Genomic DNA, 20,235 nt, shown 5'->3' with positions numbered 1-20,235 from the left:
AACATGATATGTATAAACTTGTATATACTAATATGTTCTATAAAGTTCCATTTATTTTTTTTATTACAAAATATTTCCAGCCAGATTTGGTGTATTCTGCAATGTAATCTCTACAGTATTTAACATAGGTCCATTCCACAATGCATTACTAAAGTATTATTTCACTTATGGGGTGATTCATTAACACGTTTTATAACTATATATTACATTATTATACAAAGAAAATAATCTTTTGGATGCTCACAGGGGTCATATACAGTACACGAATCCGTGGTTTGTGGGTTGGTTGATTTACGGGTGCAGTACCACGCCTGCCCTCTGGGTGTCGCTGCAGGCACTCTCAATGTAAACACAGCAGCAGCTAAACACCGCAGCTAACGTCAGTGGAAACCTCCGTGTTGTTTCATTGAAAAGGGAAATGGGAATGATTGAAGATTTGGTCCCCGTATTATTTTAACATGATTAACAGTCCACTGTAGTGATCGTGCTCTAAAGGGACAATATTAGCACGCTTCACATTTGAGACCAAGCTAACGAGCTAAGTAACGTTAGCTTAGCTTCAGGTGATATTAGCGGCATGAACTCTCTGGTCGGATACGGAGTGTCCTCGGAGTCTGACAGCGATGGAGATGTAGAAGATGGAAACCACGGCGTAGCTCGGTAATAAAACCCCTTTATGAATACGTTTTGCTTCTTTTTTTTCAGTGATTAATGTAAATTATGCTAGCTTATTGGTGTCGTAATGTTGTTATCATAAAGCCAATCATGCAACTTTTTTTTTTGCTCTTTCTCTCTGTTAATTTTTCATTATCAAGTTCTGGAAAGGATGGCGACAATGAGGCAACCGCTGTCAAAAAGACCCGCAACTTTTTGCTGGAGTCTGGTTCAGCTTCCAGTGAGTCAGAAACCGGGGAAGAGGACCCGGAGCCCTCTCCATTACCGCCACATAGAGCACAAGCCCCATCTGCCGTATGCCAGCCCACCCTGCCTGCACCCTCCCTGGGCTCCCTCAGCTCTAAAAAACTGCCCCCTCCTCCTCTAAACGCCTGCTCTGACAGCAGTGTGTTTGCCAACCCTTTCAAGGCTCAGACAGACCAGAAGCTCAGCGCCTTGCAGAAACATGTTCCCTTAACAATGGAGGCCAAACCCTCACAGATAGGAGGTAAAAGGATGTGTGTGTCATACAGGAAAGACGGCAGGTGCAGGTTCGGGATCAAATGCAAGTTTGCTCACGACAGTGATCTTCAAACCGCAGTTAGTCCCTCTGACTGTCCTCCACCTGCGAGTGATGAAGCACTGGCGTCAGCTCAGGTTGTGACCCGTGCAGGTGGCTCCCAGGAGACGGAGGAGGAAGATTCAGAGGGGCAAAAATTGAAGAAGAGGAGGGTTGGACTGAGTAACACTTTGGTTCCTCCTAAACGGGCTATGAAGCAGTTTGCTATGCAGAGGGACAGAGAGCGGATCAATATGTCCTGATGGGTTTTTTTTTAATTAGCAATGACAGTGTGCTGTCACAAAGCAATAGTGTGCAGTTGACACCTCTGTGTGTGTGTCTATAATAAAAGTGTACAAATAATAACTCAGGCATACTGTTTAAAATGTTGATGAGTAAAAATAGTGTTAATGAATACAAATAGGCTAAATGTTAAGACATTTATTTACATCATATAAATGAACAGATGTTGTGCCCTCTCTACCACACATCCTATGTCACACATCAGACGGCTGCAGATTTAGTCTTGACACGTTCCAAGGTTTCAACATAGTTCTTGTGAGTGTACACATTGGGTTTTATTTTTCAAACATTATTCAAGTGACAGAATATTAGTTTTAATAGTCTAATTCAGTGACTGTGCTTGCTGGATTCATGTGTGATTAACAGTGTCCAACATCATCTTTTGGCTGCCTGCAATGATTAAGGACATTTGTGAGCAGTAAATAAATTATACGGGTTACTATTCCTTCAGTCTGCCAACAGCCAAGCTTAACAAACATCTGCACAAATGTCATTTAAACTGGTCTAATGACACTGCCAACATTTTTTAAATATGTATATTTTGTGACTTTTTACAGCCCGGTGTAACACTTTTCTGTCTGTCTTGTTTTGTTACATTTTTCTGTTAAACTGGCCAAGTAAAGGTTTTGTCGTAGCTCTGGGCAGTAAATGAACAAATGGCTGACAGTTCATTTCAACTGAATGTGTCCAACGCACACATATTGAGGAGGTTTGTAGCTTTCTAATGTATGTTTTGTGATGAATTCATAATATAAATAAAGTTGCTTTATTCCAGTAGGAACCTTGATAATGCCACACACAAAGGCATCTGAAGTGCTGGCTATTACTCATAGGTATGCTATATTATTGCATAACAGCAATAGCTTTGCAACATCTTTTAGAATTCATTTCTGCATCAGTACACACACACACACACACACTCACTCACATAAAAGGCTAGTGAAGTTTACAGGACTTATGTACAAAGGCAACAACTTATACATATAGACACATACATATCTTTCCCTGATACAGATATTCTAAAAAGCTACCAAAGATGACTATGAGTGAACAGTACATATTATATTTCCTACATTTACCTCAAACGTTGCAATACAGTATATTAGGTCACTGATGACATAATTTGCCACTATTTTTCAGCTTTGAGTGCACCATCCTTGATTTACATGAGGGCCTCCTGCACGTGTCTCTCAGTGCTGTCAGACAGAACGTCCTCTTGTCCTGTCTGCTCCCAGACCACACTGTCCTCCCCCACCGCCACTGTGTGCTGAAGAGAGTTGACCGACGGAGAGGAGGAAGAGAGCACCGGATTGTCCAGAATAAAGCTGTCCCCGTTGGTGCAGGCTGGATTCTGGGAGGGGGATAGGAGAGGAGGGCTTGGGGCGGCTGTCTGCAGGGTCTGAAGCTGCTGTGAGGTTGCTAAAATGGGAATCTGCTGAATATGGGTCTGGGACTGGCTGACCGGCTGGAAGGTCATTTGTAGGATTTGTGTCTGCCCGTGGCTGTGCTGCTGTGAGGAATAGGACTGAAGGGGATGAAGCTGGGGTTGTTGCTGGGTCACCACTGCACCAGAATGGAGGGTCAGTTGTTGTATTTGGGGTTGCTGTGGCTGCACGAACTGGACGGGCATCTGTAGCTGGAGGTGAGTCTGCTGCTGGTTGTCAGCTGGCGAAGGGGGGTCAATGGGGGACAGGGCGATCGTCACTGGCACCTGCATGGTATGGAGGCTCTGGTCTTGTCCCAGTAAAACCACCTGGTGACTCACTTGTTGGGTCACATGACCCATCTGGGACACCTGAGCCACTTGCTGCCCAACTTGCCCTTCCTGACTCATTGGTTCCACCTGCCCTATTTGGCTCATTTCCAGGCTGGTGACTTCTGCTTGTATGGGGTTTCCTGGCAGCTCCAGTAAGGATGCAGGGGTTGTGATGAGGGCGCCAGCATTGGCTGCGAGTGCCTCAGCAATTAGAACCTCTGGGTGACTCTTGGCCTTATGGGCCACCACGCAGTCCTTCTTCTCAAACTTCTTACCACAAATGGAGCAGGAAAACTGATAGGTGGCATCAGCATCATGCTTCTTCATGTGCCAGTTGAGAGACGCCTTCTGGCGACAGGTGAAGCCGCAGATCTCACACCTGTTAATACAAAAAACATTGAGGGGAAATACAAACCAGTAATATGGGGGAAATTTTCCATGACCAAATTAATACAATCAATTAGAGTGAACAGGGAGGCACTAACTGGAGGGGCTTCTCTCCGGTGTGGATCATGCGGTGCACAGCCAGGTTGTGGGAGCTCTTGAAGGCACGAGCACAGAACTCACAGATGTAGTCTCTCTGGTCTAAAAATCAGACCACACAAAATATACTTTATTTATTATTTATAACAAGAAATTACCACACACAGATTTAACCCAATGCATATTTTATGTACAGTACCAGTCAAAGGTTTGGACACACTTTCCCATTCATTTGAATCAGAAAGTATGTCCAAACTTTTGACTGGTACTGTACATATGTGTACCTGTATGGTGTTTTGCATGACGAAGTAGCTGCTTCTGTAGACGGAAAAGCCTTCCACAAGAAGGATGAGGACAGACGTATTTCTTCTTGAGCAAGTGCTGGTACTTTATGTGATGCTGGTGTGCAAAACAGAGCAAATATGAAGAAACGACATATGAGAAACAGTTGGATAGAGGTCAAGATATACAAGTTGTTTTTTCTACTGTTATAAGCGATCAACCTTGACAATGGTGTATGTCGTTAAACTGTCAATAAAATTAACATTTTATTTATTTGGAATATGTGAACATGTATTGAAGACGCCAATTAGTCCTTCTGTGATGAACATTTCATAAGAAAAAGTTTACTTCTCCTCAACTACGGATGTAATGAAACACTCCCACGGGAAATAACTTTGGACTCTGTTCAGCGCTGAAAACGATTTGTTGATTGAACGATAAGCTGATTGCCAGAAAATGAATCAAGAGAGGTGAAGACACCATCCTGGACTCTATCTTTAGCAACTGTGCTGTGTATGTTTAGTTTTATAGACATTCTAAAGATGATCTATTGATTTATCAAAAAAAGAAAACAAAAGAATCAATGATGTTAAGTGCAGATTTTTGGAATTTAAATGTTTGGAAATGAAGGTCATTAGCAAAGAGACAGACCTGCAGGTAGCGAGGATGAGCCAGAACTGTGCCACATCCCTCCATCTCACAGCGCACATACTGCACTGGGGGCTTCTTCCTGTGTGGGAAAAGCACATGTCAACAATGTCATAATACTGAAACCAAACTAGTTAATTAAATGGATCTCTGCATGAAATGTTGGTACGATGATATGTGGAATCATACTATAAAGTTAATATTATGACACCCCAGAACAGAAATAAACTTCACCTTCTTTTTGGCAGCCGTGGGGTTTTGTCATCTTTTTTCCTCCGGCCTCTCCTAAAACAGACAGAGCAAAGAAAATTACATGACATAACAGCCTGGCAACAGAAAATCTCATCTCTACTGTGATCACAACGCTACTATGAAACAGAGGTTGCTTTGTAACCCCACGTTACATTCAGATTGAAGCTGAATGTAATACAGTCACAGGCAGAACAATTAGTTATTAGTTCATGTGCACTTCTCATAGACGTACATTCAATGTGAATATGTGCTAATGATAACGTTTCCCATTTATCACATATTTAAAAGGGATGCGCTTACTTCCTGGGTCCATCAGGGTCCTCCACTATTTCTTCCTCCAGCTTCACTTCCTCTTCCACTTTCTCCACGTTGTCTGAACCTTCTATCTTAATCTCAGCAACTTCCTTCTCTTTTTTAGGTGCCTTGTCCTTTTCTTTCTTCTCCTTCTGTCTAGGAGGAGGTCTGCGCTTTGGTTTGGGGACATCCCTGAAAGGACAAAGGAGAGATATAACAGGACGGAACAAATCTGATCTGTATAATCATTCCATTTGGAGAATATCGCAACAAATGCAAACAGGTGCAACTCTGCCACACTCCTACACACAAACCTTTCAGCCTTGGGGTCGTAGCTCTGATCATTTAAGTCATCTCTAAAAGGAACATCATCGTCACTGCTGAGTCCCTCTTCTTCCTCCGCAGCACTGAAAAATGTAAAACACTTGAAAATAAGGATTTTAAAGTCTTACTTGCGAGGGGTCAAGTGAGGGGCTTGAGTCAACTTTACCTCTGACTCTGTGGCTGGTAGTTTAAGTCGTTGGGGTCATCCTGAAAAGGAGGGTCTCTATCACCCAGGACTGGTTCAGCAACATGCTCACTTTCCTCCTCTTTCTTTTTACTGAGACAGCAGAAGTGTGAAACACAGCAGTCATCAAAACAACGCACAAAACTCTCACTCTCACACACTTACACAGTAAATATAAAAAAAGAGAGTATACTGAAATTATTTGCATGGCTGGATACCACCAGGAATACACTGGAGTGTTTTTGCATTTTGGATACACTGCCTCTCTTAAATCTAGACTGAAAACTATATTCTTTGCCAATTTGTAAAACAATCAACTTTAACACTGAGTGGAACCCATAGCATTTTGTCATGTTGATTTAACGCTTTACAGACAGGGCCAAAAATCTACTCACATTTCATACTTCTCTTTATTGTTTGCCTCCCCTTCTGCTGCTACAGGACAAACAGAGGAAGAAAGACATAACAGCAATGAGAAAGGCAACAATAGCTGTTACAACCGTCATTATACAAGATACATGTACAAATTTGTATAAATGATGCATGTGAAACAAAATATGTATAACAACATAATTTTACATCAGTCCACACGACTGCAATTATTTAGATTATCAATTCACTGGAAAATTGTTTTTCTCAATCAACCTAATCATTTGATCAATAAAATGTCAGAAGAGTAAAAACTACTTGTTATCATTTTCCACAACCCAATGATATGTATTCAAATGTCTTGTTTTATTCAACCAGCAGTCCAAGACCCAAAGATGTTCAGTTTACCATAATAAGTAAAGGAAATATATATATATAAATATATATATATACATAAAAGACTCTGAAACCAGCGAATGGGTATTATGTTCAATGACTAAACGTTATGAAGATAATTGTCCATCCATTTTTCGACTAATTTCTCAGCTTGAGCAGTCTACTGCATTATAGCGTAGGTGAAAATTTTGGAAGCAATCAACCAGTCCATAGTGCAGCATAAATGACATCCTGAAGAACAGCAGCCATGCTTTAGTGCTTCTGTGTATGATTTAATTTATGAACCAGGGGCCCACATGTTGAACCACAAACACTTATTGTCAACAGGTTGCTCACCAGCTTGATTCTCCGTTCCAGGCTCTGTCTTACACACAGGCTTGGCAGAGCTGCGGGCGGCCCTGCCAGACTGGGGCTTGGCTCCAGTCTGGGCTGGGGGGCGTCTGGAGGGAAGAGCTGGAGAGAGGGAGCAGGGGCATGCCATTAAACATACTGTATGTGCACAGACACAATCACACATACACACATTATATGAGATTTAATTCAAATTCAGCACCAGACACACCAAAAAGATCTTTATCTAACATTTCTGTAATCACCTTGAGCATCTGTGGCTGGTTTCTTGGGGTCCTCTGAGCTGCATTGGGAGAAACATAAACACTGAGATATGTTTCTTTATCTCCTTACAGACTGACATGTCATTAAGTTGCTGCATCAAGTCTAGATATGACTAATTGTAAAGGCAGGTAAGTTTCACTCCTCCTTCCCAGTGCGGAGCTGCAGGAAGGGGACGCGCTCAGCTGAAGGCGTGCTTTTTGACAGGAACTGGCCCCACCGACATACACACACGTTACAAGTTCAGTCAAGCCCTTTAAAAACAAATACAGCTGTCTGACAAGTCAGGACTGCTCAGTTCAAAACTTACTCTGTGGCTTGAAGGCTGTCACCTGCGACCCCCCCTCCAGGCTCGACCCAGCCCGCCGACTCTGACTGTTTCTTCCGCCGGGAGTTGGAAACTTTCCTCCGCTTGGTCGAGCCGGTGTCCGGGCTCGGTTCGTCTTCATCGTCGTCGCTTTTGCTGTCCTTCAGCCAAGCCGGCACTGCCCTCGTTGACCGGTCCCTTAAAACCCGTCCCGAGCTCTGCGCAGTCCCGTTAACGTCCGTTAATGAAGCGGAGGAGACGCCGGACCTCGGGCGGCCCGCTCCCCGCTCCCTGAGCCCCCTGCGCGGGGTAACGGCCGTACTGGTGGCCGGGGTCTGCTGTGCGGCCTTGTCCTCCGCCGGCTCCTCACCTTTATTTACATCCCCGGTTCGGTCGCCGGTCGGTTCCATCACCTTGAGGACTCTTCAGCCGGTCTGTAAATCCGCAGAAAGGCAAGCAGGTTCACTTGCAAATTGAGCAGAAGCGCACCACATCTGGTTTAAAGACTAAAGACGTTTTGAATGCAAGAGGCCTTTATCCAACAGTGGGGCATTTTCTGTGAATGCGTTGGGTTCGTCGCAAATCACATGCATCAATTTATTGATTAGAAATTGAAAACTTTTCTTAATTATCTATTCAGCAATAAACCGATATATTTTTTAAAGAAGCAGCCACTATTTTGGCGTTCTTAAAGCTATAGTAAACCTACTTATTCGCCCAGGCCTGGAGCGCAACCATCTTGTGCGCTTTGTTGCGTCTCCTTTAAGCCAAATATAAACCGAGGTTACATTCAGCAGCGGCAACGCGTTTTAGCAGCTGCACAAATCATCTGGATTTCCCTCTGTGCATGTAGCAGGCATGGTCGGTCTCTGTGTGTATTGTATATAAATCTGCAAAGGCAGCAGCAGTCGTGCTAAAGCAACGCGTACAACAACGACTGCCGGGGCTTTATGGGAAATGTAGTGCAAGTTAGATCACAGTAAAACTTTGACTTTGTTTTAAATTATATGTTAACCTTTTTTTTGTCATGTGTGTTTATAGATTTTAGTTACAAAATAGATACATAATCCCTGTTTGTAATGAATTTTCATCTCGGTTGCACGATGAAATAACATAAAAATAATACAATATGAATGCAATTATGGGAAAATGTGCTATGCATAAACACTATTTCCCCCTTCCTTACACACTAACACACATAAAAGCAGGTGAAATTATGAACAGTGTATTATTTTCACTTGCCTTCACTGTGTTTGTATTCTGTGCTAAACACAATATTTACTGAACACTCAGTCTGAATGGTAAACATCTACTTCCATGTGTTGAATTCATCCTAAAATAAATACAAAATGTGTTTTTTTTTTCAATATTACTATATTCTGCATTGGTGACTGTGGAGCTAACATGGCTGCCACTGAAAACCTGCACTGTCTGGTCTGACCGGTACCTCTGCTGCAGCCTGCGCTTATGAACAGCTTTTGCCACCAGATGGCAACATTGTCCTAAATGTTGAATAGCCTCTGATAATATGAAATATAACAAATACACGAGTATACCGTATCTATGATCTCTTTAGCCAAGTTTAAAATCTAAATTTTCTTTGATAAAGTAGGTGTGGCATTATGTTTATTATGGCAGTATGTTGGAGATCATTTTCCTGGGTAATAAACTCACTCTCGCCTCTTGTCTCATAAAGGCTGTAACGTTTTTATTAATCCCATACTGATGATATACAGCTTTGCATATACACAAACCACCATGTGGGATTGGAGTGATAGTTAATGTGGAGGGTGAAACCATAAAATTAGGTTATGTACCATAGGAAAGCAATGTGCCTTGACTTCATATATACTCCTTGTACTTTCTTTAATTGTGAAAAGCAGCTAAGGACAATGCTGTCATCATGAGTTATGATGTGACTCCATTATTTATAGGCTGCTTCTTATCGTACCACTGAGAGATTTGCCAAATATTAAAATATTCCCCCCCCAGGCAGTTTTAACACATAGACTACAGAAATAGTCGTTATGCTTTGAGTAATACTTTGTGTCTGAAATATCATATTTATGTGAGATGCATACTAGGCCATGATTGGCTCCAAACTAGTTGTGATGTCACAAATCATGCTTATACAGGTACATGCCTTGAATTCAGATTTAAAGTTAGAAACTTTCCCTCTTTGGTAGATTAATGTGAAAACAGACTACTTGTGTCAAACTCAGCACATACCGCACTGTGAAGGTTAAACAACCAAAGAATCACAAGCAACACACATTTTTAAGTGGAGGGAGACTTTATGGATTTTGTTTTTGACATGTTCTATCAATTGTTTAGTTACATTCACGTTAAAACACAAGACAGCTATGAAAGTTTTATAACAAATGTTTGTGTGCAGTGTCTGTATTAACATGGTGATCGCTGTGCACCTGCACACAGCAGCAGCAGAGAGGGAACAGCCCAAAACATAATCTGCTCTAACTTGAGACAAATTCATATTTTGATACCAAAATAGGATTTAGTATTGGTTATATCTGTTATTTAAAGCAATAATAGCCAAGAAGGTTGTTTTTTTCTGTTATCTGTACCAACATTTTAATGGTAAAACAGGCGTCCAGTTAGCTGAAAGGTGGTGACAGTGTAGAAAAATTGTATGTGCTGGTAATCGGCCTGCTGCTCATATTGTACAGCATAATGAAGGCGACTCCTGTTCTTTGAAAAAAAAAAAAAAAAGCCTCCATGGACTCATTGCAAGGGAACAGCATGTTTCTAGAGTAAAGTTGAGTTTATGAAACATTCTCCACTGCGCTCTCTCTCCTCTCTGCACCATGTCACATTGCTTAATAATAGTTGATGTATGAGGTCAGGGATGGGTTTCCATTCACAGAGGTTGTAGTCAAAGTCCTCTCCCTCTGAACCTTACAAGACATTTATGACCCTGCTTAGCGCTTTCTACAGTTAAGCAGTTTAATCTAAAACTAAGCCTAGCTGAGATGGTTTAGACTAGGTGTTTCTCAACCCTTTTTTTTTTTTTTGCTTGTGAGTCCTTTAAATGAAGCAATGTCAACTTGTGATCCCTAATCACAAGTTATGGCCTTAGTATGGACTGCAGAGTTGAACCTAAGAGTGAATTCTCGATTGTTTGAAGTATTGTTTTAGCATCCAGAGTGATACAAGAAAAAGCAAAATTATAATAAAGATAAGGGGAAAATATATGATTTGTGTTTGTTGTTGTTTTTCTTTTTTGTGACTTATCAGCTTTATCCTATGATCTATTGCAAGGTCTTGCTCCACGGTTAGGGAATCACACATTGAGTCTGTTACAGTTCACACATTATATATAACCAGTGCAGAAGAAGGACAAAGAGAATGACGCAGCATCACATGCTTTTGAAAATGCTTTATTTATCTATTTTATCACTATAAATATAACAATGCCAAATAAGCTTTTTTTTTTGCTTTTTTTTTTTTCTTCTGATAGAAAACAGTCCGCAGGTCTACAAAGATATACAGCACAGGGCACATCTTGGCAATAAGGCACACACTAGGAAGAGTTTAAATGGTAACACCTATATTAAACTAGGCACATCACTCAACACACCACTGAAACACGGAGCAGGAAGAGGTAGTCCTGCTCATGTAGTGTGGGTGAAATGCAGGCAATAGAAAGTAAAGCAAGTGTTTTGAGTGGGAGACAGAGCCATAAAATGACAGCTGGTCATGTGTCAAACACATGAAGATGTTTCAATGGCTGTTAGATGCTTAAACCTTTAGTAGTTTAGGCAGAATTCACAAACTGCGTCCATTTGTTTAAGTGCAGTTGCAGCTTAAAGATCTGATGGTTTGAACAGTTTTGGCTGTTGAAACTGATAACATGTAGCAGAAAGTGAATGCCTCCCACTCATAACACCAAATCCAGTTAAAAATTGCAACAAAAAAATAACATTACAAATAACAAAAACACAATAACCTTGAATGTTTAAAAACTATTGGACACTTTGGCAAAAAAATGTTTTTTTTTCTACTTTTGTTACTCTGACTTTTTTTTTTATATCCCTAAACAAGGTGTAAATAATGAAAAGAAATATGTTTTAGAATATATTATACCTTTTCTTCTCACTTCATACACAATATAGGTAATGCATATATTAAATATATCCTGACTTATTGTCATCATACAAGAAAATAATAAAAAGCAGTTGTTGCCTGTTTGTTTTCTAAGTCCAGTTTAAGAGAAAAAAGAAGTAGCAAAAAGAAAATGTGGTGAGATAAGGCAAACATGTTGTGTTGTGTCTCTTCATTTAGCTTAACAGCATGTCAAAACTCAGGCAATCCTCAGAGTCAAACTCCTTTTTATGTTTGGTGTGTATAATGTAATTGAACATCTAATGAGATAATAGAAAATGAGCAGATAAAAAAAACCTCAAACACAGGGAACAAAAATGTTTGGAGTGTAAAATTTAGAACAAGTAACTGTAAATGAAGTTAACAAATGCAAACCCGCATACAAATGATTTGCATGTTTATACATCAAGATGTCAGTTCTGTTGCATGACTTCATGATCAGCAGCTGCTTGCATCCGTTAAGTTTGTGAGTTGTAGTATATTGCGTGGCATCTTGCACATTTCAGCATGAGGTATTGCTCCAGTTATTCCCAGTTCAATATTACACTTGTTTACGACACACTGCAGAGTTTCAAAAAGTGCCTACTACACATTCATAAGTGTTATTTTATACTTCATCAGGGAGGGAACACTCTGCCAGACACATAGACAGACAAGAAAATGCCAAGTAGCCCAGTTCAGAAATGACTTTGTGCTCAAAATTTAATATATCTTCATCCGAAAGTGGCAAACTCTTGCTCTTTATAAATATGTTTAAGTGCACCTTGGTCAAGCACAGTTTGGAGGACAAGAAATAAAGAGGATATAGACATATGGAGTGTTACTGCAGGACATTCAGAGAAGAGACTACAGGAGAGAGGTAGCCTTGTTACATCTGACTGCAGAGACTGAAACCTACTCGTCTCACTACAATACAGTAATACCACAAATCTGGTTCATTGGAAAAATGAATGGATAAGACTCCAGTGCCACGCACAGATGGACGTCTTTCCTCTTTGACCACACGGACGTAGCTTTGTTACGAAAGGCACAGTGAAAGATATAAAGCCCAGAGTAGCACTTACAGTATGCAGATGTAAGGCACCGTATTGAGGCATCTTTCTAATGTCATGAGACTGGAGTGTATGTAGCATTAGGTTTTTGGTTAGCATTAGCAAATGCAGGAGCGCTCCAGTCCATATAGAAAAATGTCTCTCATTTCTGTCCATATTTGTTCACCTTTCAAGACTCAAATAATTCAAAATGGAATATAAGACATACATAAAGAGAGAAAAAAACAACAACTAATATCTATTCAGTCTTAGACCGCTGTCAGCGCAGTTCCCCTGGATGGAAAACATCACCATGAACACGATGTCACCATTTATCAGGCTGGCAGATAAAAACAAGTCGCACATCATTGAAAAAAGCTTTCCAGTTTTCTTTCTCGCATTACTCGTTCCCCAAGCAATCTGTCACAAAAATATTATTTAGCTGGGAACGTTTCTCCAAGAACATGTGTATGACAAAAAAAGGTTAAAGGAGAGACATAGGAACCAGCAACGTAATTATATGCAAATAAACACAACACAACAGAACCTTCATTTAACAGACAATACAAATAAAACTAAATAAACCAAAAAAGTACCAAATAGACATGTTTGAAGCATACACATTCAACCAGCATGGACGGACAGCATCACCTACAGCATGTAGAATTGACTTAAACACTAAATAATAATGAGAAAAAAAACCTAAAAGACATTAGTAGGCTATATGCAAAACTGTTGGCTTCAGTGGTTTCAGCTCATGTCAGTAGTTCCTGTTCCTTTCAATTAACTTTTCTTTTTTTCCCCCCATGTTTTACACTTTAAAAAATATTAAACACAGACTGTCTTGCCTAATTTTTATCTAAAAATACACAGAGAAACCTAGAGTATACAACCTTAAATATTCATCCTCTCTTCATAAATACTTTAATGTACCTTCAATGTTCTTGTTGCCATAGCAACAAGGTGGCGGGGGTCAGAGACAGAGATAGCGAGAGTTGTGACTGTGTTGTTTTTGTGAGTTATGCTCATTGTTGGGAAAAGGTTGTCACCACATGCAGGTATGTTTCCTCAGTGGGTCTTTCTTCTGTGTCTGTGCTAATTTAGCAAAATTAAGTCTGTCATATGGTTGGGTCCAAGATATACAGAGGCCAATAGGTGGGATAGATACGAGATGTCAGATCATCATCGTTTCACTGTCTGTGAGTGTTTCTAACAACATTCCTTTGGAGCGCGAGGTTCACGATTTTGAGAGATGTTTTCATGCTGTTGAGATGTTGCAGTGGTTGCTCAGTCACAGGCAGAATAATGCTCTTGTTTCATGTGGTCTGATTCTCAAAATCAGTACGTCTGGTAGACGTCGTGGATAGGCAGCTGGAAGGCCGCTGCAGGGAAGGCCTGTGGCATAGCGTAGCCGGTGTATGCTCCTCCATATGCTGCAGCTGCCACGGCTGCGTTCTTCTGCAGAGCGGCCAGAGCTGCCGTGTTGGCAGCGTAGTTTGTGATGGGGACATATCCAGCTCCATACAGACCACCAGCTGCTGGGATGCGCTGTACATTGTGGGCCATGGCATAGACAGGAGTGATTGGACGACCCTGGATAATGTAGGAGAATGAGAAGGAGAAATACAGTTAATTAGAGGACTTCTAAAGTATGTCCTCAGTGTATATTGAGTGGGGTTGGGTTAAACCCTAACCCTTTAATTGAATGAATGCACTCAGTTGAGGGTTGTTTTTACTTAACCAGGCATATACTTTCACATTAAACTAAGAAAACCACCTTAATGGACCGAAATCTTCACCAAGTACAGTATGTATCACTGCAGTTTTATAATTATTTGACAAATATAGAAATATATCATTATATTTTTTAGTTTAAATGAAAATTCAACAAAAACAGTGCACACAACTTTATAATAGACTACATGGAGAAACTTCACAACACATCAGACAAGTTTAAATATTTTTAACTAAACACATTACTTAGAAATAAATGAACATGTCCTTTATAACTATAATCATAATCACCTCTCTGTAATGCTTGTGCACACAATCACCTTTTAATCAGTTTAAATTTTACTTTAATTTTCACTTCTGAGAAAGACGTTTCAATAAAGTCAACAGTAAGGTGTTGTGTTGTTTTAAAGTCCCTATATCACAAAAACTGAGTTGGTGAGTGAAATATAATAATACAAATAGTTGATTCTCAAAACTACAAACATATACATCCAGATATTAAAACAACTGCTGCTGTGAGCTGAACACTTTTTATCAGCATGAATCATTCAAACAATTTTATGTGTCTGTAAAACAACAGAGGTATAATGCACACCTGAAAAGGCGGAGGAGTAGAGACGGCAGGGAGGACGGTAGCACCAGCAGAACTGCTGGTGTGTTCAGGATGTTGCATTGCCAGAGGATTGATAAGGTGCTCCACTGTGTGCACCTTCCCCTCCTCCATCAGCTTGGCTGTGGGAGCCGCACTGAACACTGGGTACTGCCCACTCAGAGTCTGCAATGCCACTGCACATAGAATGAAACAAGAATGAGAGCTTGGATAACACACATAATATATAAACTAACAGCTGAAGAGAAGCACATACAGGCATTCATACTCACACAAATACAAGCACAGTTAGATCTGAGGGTGATTTAGAAAAAAAAGAGAATGAAATACTAAAGCAATGAGGAAAAACCACTAAAAGAAAGCTTGAAAGACACAATTTATGCAAGAAGAGAAAAAATAATAAGTTACACAAGTTGGCGTTGGAGTGTGATTCGGATTATGATGGTGCTCAACTGTGGATTAACCCCAATGCTATAACACATACACACACACTCATACATATACACACACACTGGGAGTGAATACAACGTCAGTCTTTGTTTCAGATGGACAAAAGTCTTTTCAATCTGGTGCTGATCCTGTGATTCCACACAGAGTGGACTGAGACCGAGCTCCAGATTGGGGTCAAATCACTTTACGAAACGAAACTCTGATCAGCAGATGTGACATTAATAATGAAATTACAAAATGAATAACCATTAGCCAAGGTTAAGTAACATTTGTGTTAGTAATAAACAAAAGATTAAAGAATGATACCAGTGTGTGAATTTTTATTTTACATTTTCCTTTCACTCTGCAAATTTCCTTGAAATTTATAATTTAGATGATCCACCCACAAACCTTAAAAACTTTGTTTTCCATTCTTGTCTCTGTTATGTTCCTTTGTTAGTACAGGTTTTTTTTTACAGGGACGTTTTTCCCCTCATTCTTATACATGCAATTGCATTTCCTTTTACTTACTGTCAGGAAAGAAGGAAGGATTTTTTTGCACCAGGAAATAATCCTTTAAAAACAAAAAGTCACTTTAAAAGCTACAGGTTTTAGGGCCACATTCTTTTTTGTTAGGACAGCAGCTAATTTCAGTTTATGTTTTACACTGTAGGCTTCATGCTTACAAAACAAAACAAAACAAAACAAAAAAGAGTGAGTGTAAATAATGATCATAATCATGTAGACTTAATGTATACAGCAGTAGATGGGCTATAGGTCTACGTAACACTGGTATTATCCTTTAAGAGATCAGACGAGTGGACACAGAGAAGCAGAGAAGAGATAAAATAATGTTTAGTTTTTGCATTTCAACTCTGTTCTTGACTGAAACATTGTATGCTAATCCCCTATAGATCAGTAAAGCTAAAGCAACCACTGCTGCTGCTCGTGATTTAAGCTGACATAAAAAACAATTCTTATAGTCAGTACCAAAGGTAAAAAAAAATGTTTCCTATATTTTCCTGGTCTGACTTAAAAAAAACAAATCACATTTCAGTCAAAAGCTAGAGTTGAGCGCATTTCGAAAAGCAGATTGTGGGAGCACTGGTACCCACATAACTACTGCCATGTTCAGACATGAGCAAAAAAAACACAAGGCTTCTTCATTCATTTCAATTAGACCACTGTGTAACAGAGGGCTCACTTTGACCCTGCAAAAAAGATTAATCTGGCTCATCTGTTGCATCAGCACAATGCTATGTCTTCTAGCAAAGCACTGTGTTGGCTGCTCAGATACATTCCAGGTAGATAACCTTGTAGTTGTATTTCTTCTATTGGTAATGACGGAGGATGAAATGATTGCTGTCATGTTAACTTTCCAGAAATCTTCCAAAATCACTTGTGATAAAATGTGGAACCACTGTTCAGTGTTTTGGCATCCTTTAAATTCATGGATGTATTGCTGGTCTTCCTGGATCGTGTTTTATTGTTTCACCAGTATCCCCCCAACAACGCAGCCACCTTGTGTTTTTTTTATGTTATGCTGTTTTCAGTCTGAACACCCAGTAAGACAAATTTCTGAAGAAGAGTAAAAAAGGAAAGGGAAAACCATGAGAGAGAAAGAGAAAACGAAAGGTTGGAAGGTTTAGTAAAGGCTTTTGAGGTGGGCGAGGATATGGATGGATATGTCTATCTCACTGACTTGTGCCAGGTTTGATGCCAACTGGGTTGACGGAGGCAGCAAGCTCCAGACTGGGCATCAGCTCATAGGGCTTTTCAGGCTGCTTGCTCTTGCCCTCATGGTAGCGGCTGTAGATGCCACGACCAGCAGAGTAACCCCCCAGGTACGACCCCCGAGGTCCAGGGGTACGGTTACCTGCAGCAGCACGACCACGACCTCGCACAGTACCTGCTTAAAATACAATAAGTAATATGATGACAGGGGTTGTGGTTTAGGACTTGGGTAGCAGGGGCAAACTGTACTGAAAGTTTAGTGGGGCAACATGTAAGGCAAGATTTAACACTGAGTTCTGAAGTTGAGTAGTAAGGAGAGTCATTTAAGTCTAATCCAGTCCAGTTGGTACTAGAAATCTTTGTGTTTGAGCTCAGTATTTTTTATTTGAAGTTCTTTCGGTCCAGTTTGGCCTTTATTTAGTACTGTTTTGACTCCTTAATTGTATTTGGATGATGTTATATAAGTTCATGGCACTGTGAAGTGGTGTTTTTGGATGTTCTCTTCTTCATAAGAATAATCCAGCATGAAATGGGAGGTGACAGCACAGCAGGAAAAGGTTGGTGTTAGAAAATGTATAGTTTGTCACATGGCAAGAAAGCTCATTGTTCATTGAAGGAATAAGTAGGAATAAGGATGTGAGAGATTACCATTGTTCTGTATCATTGGGGATCCTTTGGAGAGAAAACCAAAACACAATGATTGTTGAAAGTCAAATTGATTTTCCTGCTACCACCCAAAGACCATATTCAGTTAATCATCAAAGGTAATGGGATTAGCATTCATTGGTCCATCACCTTGTTTTGTCTTTTACATTTAACAGGTTTTCTGATTTTAAGCCTCAAACCCTCATCGAGTTAAAGATTTTGATAAACTTTCATCAAATGGAATTGTAGTCATCAAAGATTAAATCATTATTATCTTAGTCATCATGTCCATTTAAAAATCACTACTGATGGGGCATGTTTGTCATTGCTCCTATAAAAACATATATGAACTGTTGGCTTTAAGAGAAACACTATGGTATTTGCATCTGATCAAAACTGGTACTAAAGCAGAAAAAAATAAATTCTAACCTTTGACAAAGTAGTCCCTGTTCGGTCCAATGAGGGTGTTGTAGGGATAACCGTAGTAGGCCAATGTGTAGGGATCACACTGGTAGACGTAATTCTGCTGAGTAGGCTCTGGAGTGGCTGAAGCCCCCTTAGAGGCCTTCTGGCGTGAGTACTGCTCTTTATCAACAGGCTTGGCAAGCGTCACCTCAATGCAGGAGCCTTCCACTTCTGTGCCATTGAGGTGGTCCATGGCAAGGACAGCATCGTCCCGGGAGGTAAAGTGGACGAAGGCGTAGTCACGGATTTTCTTCACACGCTCTACACAACCAGGGTTCCACTGGCTAAACACCTGTTTGACAAAGAAAAGATTGGTGATTTTTTTTCTTGCTTGATTTGCCTAAACCAATGTTAGCTAAGCAGACAAACTAAACCTGTAAGTTGAACCGTCAGTTACCTGTCTAATCGTCTCCTCGCTTGTCTCCATCATAAGATTCCTGACGTAAAGAATCTTCACTGTTTCCATCACGTCTTCGTCCACATCGATCTCTGGCTCAGCCCAGTCCACTGCGATCTGGTGGCCCCACAGCTGAATACGTCCAGGCATCAACTTCCTGCGGGCCATTGCGGCTGCACGGTGCGACTCATACTCTACAAAGGCAAAGCCACGGTTCTTCATCTTGTCTGCAGCGCTGGCATAAACAATAACATCTAGTACACCCTCTGTCACCTTGGAGACCTCCTCCAGGATCTCCTCACGCTTTTTGGTCTTAGGGATGCCCCCAATGAAAAGACGGCAGTTGTCCACAGAGGAGCAGACCCCCAGAAGCCGTCCAGGCCGCACCTCATAGTTGTTGAGCTCTCGCACGGCTCGTTTGGCTTCATGTTTCTCTGTGTACATCACAAATGCGTACCCTCGGTTTTTCCCATCAAAGTCCATCATCAGGCGCATCTCATAGATGCGACCAACAGACTCAAAAACTGGGACAAGCTCATCCTCATAAACGTCCCGGGGGATCTTGCCCACAAAGATTTCACATCCTCTTGGTGGAGATTGGCCATTCCAGCCAGGAGGAGGACCATATTTACGCTGTCCATTTTCCTGGACCATCGTGTAACCAGTGCGCTCCATCAGAGTAACCAGTGCAGCCTCATTGGGAGCACCTGCAACACCCTCAGGGACAGAGATCTGTCCATGGAGAGAGTGGTGGGAGGCACCAGAGGCTTTGGGGGGTTTGGATGTGGCAGCGTTGTTGCTCATGGTCGAGGAGGAAGCAGGATCTTCGGCTGTCATTCTGACAAAACCATCCAATCAGATCTGGGGCCTGAGGAGGACAAAGAGATTCAGAGTTTTTTTCACATGTAGTTTTCCAGTCAAAATTAAATACAGTGAACCACAGGTGCTATCCAAGAGTGAAAAACAGAGGAACCAGGAAACCCTCAGCAGTGCCTATAAAACTTGTCTGCATTTGAACAAACTCCATAATGTGGCTCCTGGTTGAGATAAAAAGCAAAACGATTACCAATTTGCATGCAACATTACACAAACAATAGGTTAACAAAGACACATTATGTGACCTGGACTCGACAGTGAAAATACAGCACCTATAAATCCCCAGGATGCCTTCCCCTATCAGTGGTTTTACAATCTTGTTTTGTTGAGTTCCTCAGATCCTTTGCTGACCTTTGACCCGTATCAGAGAGAATGAAGGGCTGTAAACCCTGAAAACTCTAGCTCAAGGTTCATTGAGTGCGACTAAGTCACATGCTCATGTGTGTGTGTGTGTGTGTGTGTCAGAAGTAAGTCAGACAATGTTAGAGTTACATTTTATGAGGAATAGTATGTAAAATATCACTATTACTGTGACAAAAAGCTGTGCACGATAATTAATGTTATACTTGTTTCACACACAGTTGCCACAAGAGGGTGTTAGTATTTCAACTTCCTTATCAACATGAATATGATACAGTACTTAGGTGCAACTTTTATGTGTGTGTTTCTGTTTCTGTGTGTGCACCACTTCATTAAGGGCTGCAGCCATGTAAGAGGAACAGAGAACAATCAGAAATCGGCTTCCCAAGCATAAACCTCTTACTCTGTT

General features: G+C 40.8%; 3 protein-coding genes across 11 annotated transcripts in view; 1 reads left to right on the top strand and 2 right to left on the bottom strand.

Annotated features, from left to right (window-relative positions):
* The first annotated feature begins 385 nt into the window (after window positions 1-385).
* On the top strand, window positions 386-2,436 carry si:ch211-113e8.11 (uncharacterized). The gene is made up of 2 exons (XM_062437959.1): window positions 386-660; window positions 816-2,436. The coding sequence occupies exons 1-2, from the start codon at window positions 578-580 to the stop codon at window positions 1,474-1,476; spliced, it is 744 nt and encodes a 247-aa protein (XP_062293943.1). The 5' UTR covers window positions 386-577; the 3' UTR covers window positions 1,477-2,436.
* A 242-nt stretch (window positions 2,437-2,678) lies between these two features.
* On the bottom strand, window positions 2,679-9,137 carry zfp91 (ZFP91 zinc finger protein, atypical E3 ubiquitin ligase). 3 transcript variants are annotated; one of them, XM_062437929.1, is made up of 13 exons: window positions 8,133-8,156; window positions 7,427-7,857; window positions 7,101-7,138; window positions 6,841-6,957; window positions 6,135-6,174; window positions 5,722-5,832; window positions 5,546-5,638; window positions 5,238-5,423; window positions 4,920-4,970; window positions 4,689-4,767; window positions 4,040-4,154; window positions 3,758-3,857; window positions 2,679-3,651 (listed from the first exon to the last, which is right to left on the bottom strand). In XM_062437929.1, the coding sequence occupies exons 2-13, from the start codon at window positions 7,831-7,833 to the stop codon at window positions 2,679-2,681; spliced, it is 2,310 nt and encodes a 769-aa protein (XP_062293913.1). In that variant the 5' UTR covers window positions 7,834-7,857; window positions 8,133-8,156. The 3 variants fall into 3 exon arrangements, with proteins under 3 accessions (XP_062293913.1, XP_062293921.1, XP_062293930.1); XM_062437937.1 differs by having other exon boundaries at window positions 6,135-6,171; window positions 7,427-9,137; XM_062437946.1 differs by lacking the exon at window positions 8,133-8,156 and having other exon boundaries at window positions 7,101-7,133; window positions 7,427-7,700.
* Window positions 9,138-10,772: 1,635 nt separating this feature from the next.
* rbm47 (RNA binding motif protein 47) overlaps window positions 10,773-20,235 on the bottom strand; it is a 32,632-nt gene continuing 23,169 nt past the window's right edge. For 5 of the 7 annotated variants that reach the window (XM_062429827.1, XM_062429828.1, XM_062429836.1 and 2 more), the window contains 6 exons: window positions 18,591-19,458; window positions 18,158-18,485; window positions 17,732-17,755; window positions 17,052-17,261; window positions 14,906-15,096; window positions 10,773-14,169 (listed from right to left, as the gene is read on the bottom strand). In XM_062429827.1, coding sequence (XP_062285811.1) covers window positions 13,915-14,169; window positions 14,906-15,096; window positions 17,052-17,261; window positions 17,732-17,755; window positions 18,158-18,485; window positions 18,591-19,427 — 1,845 coding nt within the window. In that variant the 5' untranslated portion in view covers window positions 19,428-19,458 and the 3' untranslated portion in view covers window positions 10,773-13,914. The remainder of the gene's footprint in view (window positions 14,170-14,905; window positions 15,097-17,051; window positions 17,262-17,731; window positions 17,756-18,157; window positions 18,486-18,590; window positions 19,459-20,235) is intronic. The other 2 variants (XM_062429844.1, XM_062429853.1) reach the window with 2 other exon arrangements.

Source organism: Scomber scombrus, chromosome 2 (genome assembly GCF_963691925.1).
Source record: "Scomber scombrus chromosome 2, fScoSco1.1, whole genome shotgun sequence".
NCBI lineage: Eukaryota > Metazoa > Chordata > Actinopteri > Scombriformes > Scombridae > Scomber > Scomber scombrus.
The sequence above is the reverse complement of the archived record's forward strand: the minus strand, read 5'-3'. Positions and strand labels throughout refer to the sequence as shown.